General features: G+C 39.6%; 1 protein-coding gene across 1 annotated transcript; it reads right to left on the bottom strand.

Moving 5' to 3' along the window:
- Positions 1-202: 202 nt before the first annotated feature.
- Positions 203-1,240, bottom strand: LOC129000922 (uncharacterized). Its single transcript, XM_054428009.1, has one exon. The coding sequence runs from the start codon at positions 1,238-1,240 to the stop codon at positions 203-205; it is 1,038 nt and encodes a 345-aa protein (XP_054283984.1).
- Positions 1,241-4,156: the final 2,916 nt, after the last annotated feature.

The following is a 4,156-nucleotide window of genomic DNA, read 5'->3' as shown; positions in this document are numbered from 1 at the left end:
AAATTCATGTATATATAAATGTAAAAAATATTAAAGACAGACAAGACTTTTAGACTTGACAAAAATAGATGTGTATTTATTTATTGGACATTATTTACAATCATAATATAATAATAAAACATGTGTTAGTTCTATTAGAATAAATAAAGAAGGCAGGCATAAATTAAACATATTAAAGAACACAAATCAATGTGTCAACATATTACATCTTTTCCCCTCCAACGGTAAGGACTGCAACTTTAGTCAGAGGCCGGCGATAAGTTCCTTTTGATGTTGTGATGTCTACTATTCGTTCTTGGCCATCGTGACCTGGGTAGACAGCCGAGATTCGGCCAAGGGGCCATGTATTTCTTGGGCAGTTTTCCTCAATTATTATTGCAAGATCGTCAATCTTTGGTGGGTCCAATTTCTTGTGCCATTTGCACCGTCTTGAAAGGCATGGAAGGTACTCGTGCACCCATCTCTTCCAGAAGCCGTCTAGGAGTGATTTAACACAAGCTAATTGTCGTTTACACAGTTGGTCTTCGTTTAGGTTGATTTTGTAAGCTTCTCTTAGAAAATGGTTTGGTGTGATAGGTTCGGGGTCATTGGGATCCAGAGAAACATGTGTGAGTGGGCGAGAATTTATTATAAATTCAACGCGAACCATGAATGTCTGAAGCTCTTCGTCTTTTGGGTACTGGCAGCGCATAACACTCCTTAATGCGGTCTTTACAGACCTAACAAGTCTTTCCCAGCAGCCTCCCATATGTGGTGCTCGCGGGCAAATGAAATTCCACTTTATCCTGTAGTTCACCACGTCTTTTTGGATCTTTTCATGTTTGAGTGACTTTACAGCGTTTCTAAGTTCCCTATCTGCAGCTACAAAGTTTGTGCCATTGTCGGAATATAATTCTGAGGGAACTGGTCTTCGGCTGATGAATCGTTGAATCGCCATTATACAACTCTCTGTGTTAAGAGAATGAGCCGTTTCGATATGAATTGCTCGAGTCGATAAACAGGTAAATAGGACACCATATCTTTTCTCATGTCTGCGGCCAACAGTAACTTCGATAGGTCCGAAATAATCCACTCCAGTGTAGAAGAATGGATGTTGCACTTTTGAGGTCCTTAACTGTGGTAGTGCAGCCATCTGAGGAGGATAAGGTTTGGCATTGTCTATGCTACACCTCATGCAGCTCCTTTGGACTTTCTTGGCGACTGATCGTACGTTTAAGATCCAGAACTGTTGTCTAGTCATATTGATAAAAGTCTCGATGCCCTGATGGAAACATTTCTCGTGAAACATTTTTACGATTAGTTTAGCTGTATGACTTTTGCCGTCTAAAATGATAGGACGCTTTTGTTCTTCGCTTATTTCTGGTGAACTATGTATTCTACTCGACATTCTTATTAGAGACTGATCAATGAAGGGATTTAAAGAGAATATTCTACTGGACTTTGGTAGCGGTTTGTTCTTCAGCAGTAAATTTTTTTCTTCATTGAAGCTTGCCTTTTGAGACATTGATATCAAGTTCTTTTCAGCTTTTTGAATTTACTCTGGTTGAAGTTCTGGTGTATTTCCAAAATCTACGTTGACCGTTTTCAGTTTCTTTTTGGTGGTGGTGGTAGTATGGGACCTTAGCATGCTAAAAAATCTGTGTACCCATGCTAATACACGTGTCACTTTTTCCCAAGAAGAAAAGTTTTCAACTGTCAAAAGAGGAGGGTTTTCATTACTGTTTACAACTCCGACGAATTTCTTCTTTGTTTCTTCGTTATCCTTGACTTGTAGTGTGGCCGGTTGTATTGGCCAGTCACTAGATTCTCGCATTAGAAATGAGGGTCCGTGAATCCATTCAGAATGCATGGCTGATGTAAACTTTTTGTTACTTCTAGTTGCAACATCTGCCGGATTCTGTTTTGGTGGAACCCATCTCCATTCTTCAGGTTTAGACAAATCTTGAATTTCTCCAATTCTATTGGAAACATACTGTTTGAATTGTCTAGGGTCGGATTTCAGCCAGTGCAAAACTGTTACAGAATCTGACCAAAATATCTGACGAGAAATAGTTAAGTCAATGTCTTTTATGATGCTACAAGCTATTCTGCATCCAAGAACAGCTGCTTGGAGTTCTAGTCGGGGAATGGTTGTTTGTTTGAGTGGTGCTACTTTGGCACGTGCCATAACAAGCATGGTCTTGTAAGTACCTCTGGCACATCCATGGCGTAGATATGAAACTGCTGCATAGGCCTCTTCACTAGCATCAACAAACGTATGGAGTTCAACTTCTTCAATTGTTTTGACGTTAAAATAGCATCGAGGTATGGTGAAGCTCTGCAGACATTTTACTTCTTGTAGCCAGTATTGCCATTTTTTACTAAGTTCTATCGAAAGAACTTCGTCCCACGTTATGTTTGTTCGCCAAATGTCCTGAACAAGCATTCTCCCTTTTATAGTAGTAGGTACAACTAATCCCAATGGATCGAAAATGGACATAGCTCCTCTTAAAACTTCACGTTTGGTCGGATACCTTGTTTCAACTAACTGTACCTTTTCGGCGTTCCGGTGAAATGAAAAGTGGTAAGTTTCAGCATCCCACCACATTCCGAGGATACGTTCTGTAGGTAGACGACTTTCAGGTTGCAGCTGTTTTGTAGAGTTTGTCTTCAAATCTTCCGGTATTTCAAGTAAAATTTCTTTTGAATTTGACAACCAGTTACAGATTTTAAAACCTCCGGACTTGTGAATTTCTGTTATCTGTTGTATTCTAATTCTAGCTTCTTCTTCTGTATCAGTAGAGTCTAGTAGATCGTCCATGTATTCACTGCAGAGGATCGCTTTACTTGCTTCTGGGTAAATTTGTAGAAACCTCTTGGCGTTGCTGTTTACTACATACAAGGCAGTACTCGGGGAACACGTTGATCCAAATATCATTGCTTCCATGATATAGGTATCTGGTTCGTTGTTCGGATCTTCTCTCCATAGAAACCTTTGCGAATCGACATCTTCTTTTCTGATACGTACTTGATGAAACATTTCTTGTATGTCACCTGCGATCGCAAATTTTCTTAATCTGAATTTGAGAAGTACTGCTGGCAGAGGGTTCAAAAGGTCAGGACCACTAAGCAAACCATCATTGAATGACACACCATTCGCTTTAGCAGCTGCGTCAAATACTAACCTCAGTTTGTCAGGTTTGTTTGGATTTATTGCCCCAAAATGAGGCAGATAATACGTCCGGTCATTTATAACAGTAGCTTCGTCATCACGTAGTTTTCTGATGTAACCTTTTTCTTCATAGTCAGTGATCTTGGCTTTGTATTTGTTATGAAAGTTTTCGTCTCTTGCCATCTTCCTTTCAATACCCTTAAGCCTTTTCAGCGCATTTTCATAGCTCGGTGGATATTTAAAGTCTTCTGACTTCCATAGTAGGCCGGATTCATACCTATCCCCTACTTTTTTGGTCGTATCTTCTAAAATCTTGAGGGCTGTTTCGTCTTCAACTGATTTCACATTGTCATCTTCTACTAGGGACACGCCATAATTTTCAATTTCAAAAGAATCTTTGATAATATCATGAAGTTTTTCACTTTCAAAAGACGTTAGAGTGAATTGACTATCTACTCGCCCAATGTGTTCATGACATTTACCGTGCAATGTCCAGCCTAAACGACTCCAAGACAAGACTGGAGAGTTGGGAGGACCTTCAATAATTTTCCTTGCTAGAATAAGGTCACAGTTGTCTTGACCTATAAGTATTGTAGGTTTCAAATTTCCTGACGGCAAAGGTTGACCAATTGACCGTAAGTGAGACCACTTCTTTTTTAGTTTGACAGTATTCACCATTTGTTTTGGTAAGTCCAATGGTGACTGGGTTCGTACATTGTTTAATGTAAATACTTCGTCCTCATATAGCCCTTTAATTTTAACTTTCACAGTCATGGATGTTGGGTCGAAATGTTGGGTTGCATTGGACCAGCATGTCGTGAGGGGTTCAATACTACCGTTGACGCCTAATTTATCGGCTGTAGCTGAATCCAACAAAGATACTGTTGACCCGTCATCTAAGAGTGCGTAAGTGTCAATCTGACAACTTGGGCCATATAATGTCACTGGACATACTCTTAGTAGAACACGGTTATTAACAACATGACTGCTAATAATTTCTTTATT

Source organism: Macrosteles quadrilineatus, unplaced genomic scaffold, assembly GCF_028750875.1.
Source record: "Macrosteles quadrilineatus isolate MER2022 unplaced genomic scaffold, UCM_ALF_1.0 Scaffold_1__1_contigs__length_201487025, whole genome shotgun sequence".
NCBI classification, from domain to species: Eukaryota; Metazoa; Arthropoda; class Insecta; order Hemiptera; family Cicadellidae; genus Macrosteles; species Macrosteles quadrilineatus.
The sequence above is the reverse complement of the archived record's forward strand: the minus strand, read 5'-3'. Positions and strand labels throughout refer to the sequence as shown.

What these genes read in the sequence shown, in the direction of transcription:
- LOC129000922 (XM_054428009.1), bottom strand. Translation starts at nt 1,240, where the DNA reads ATGACTAGACAACAGTTCTGGATCTTAAACGTACGATCAGTCGCCAAG.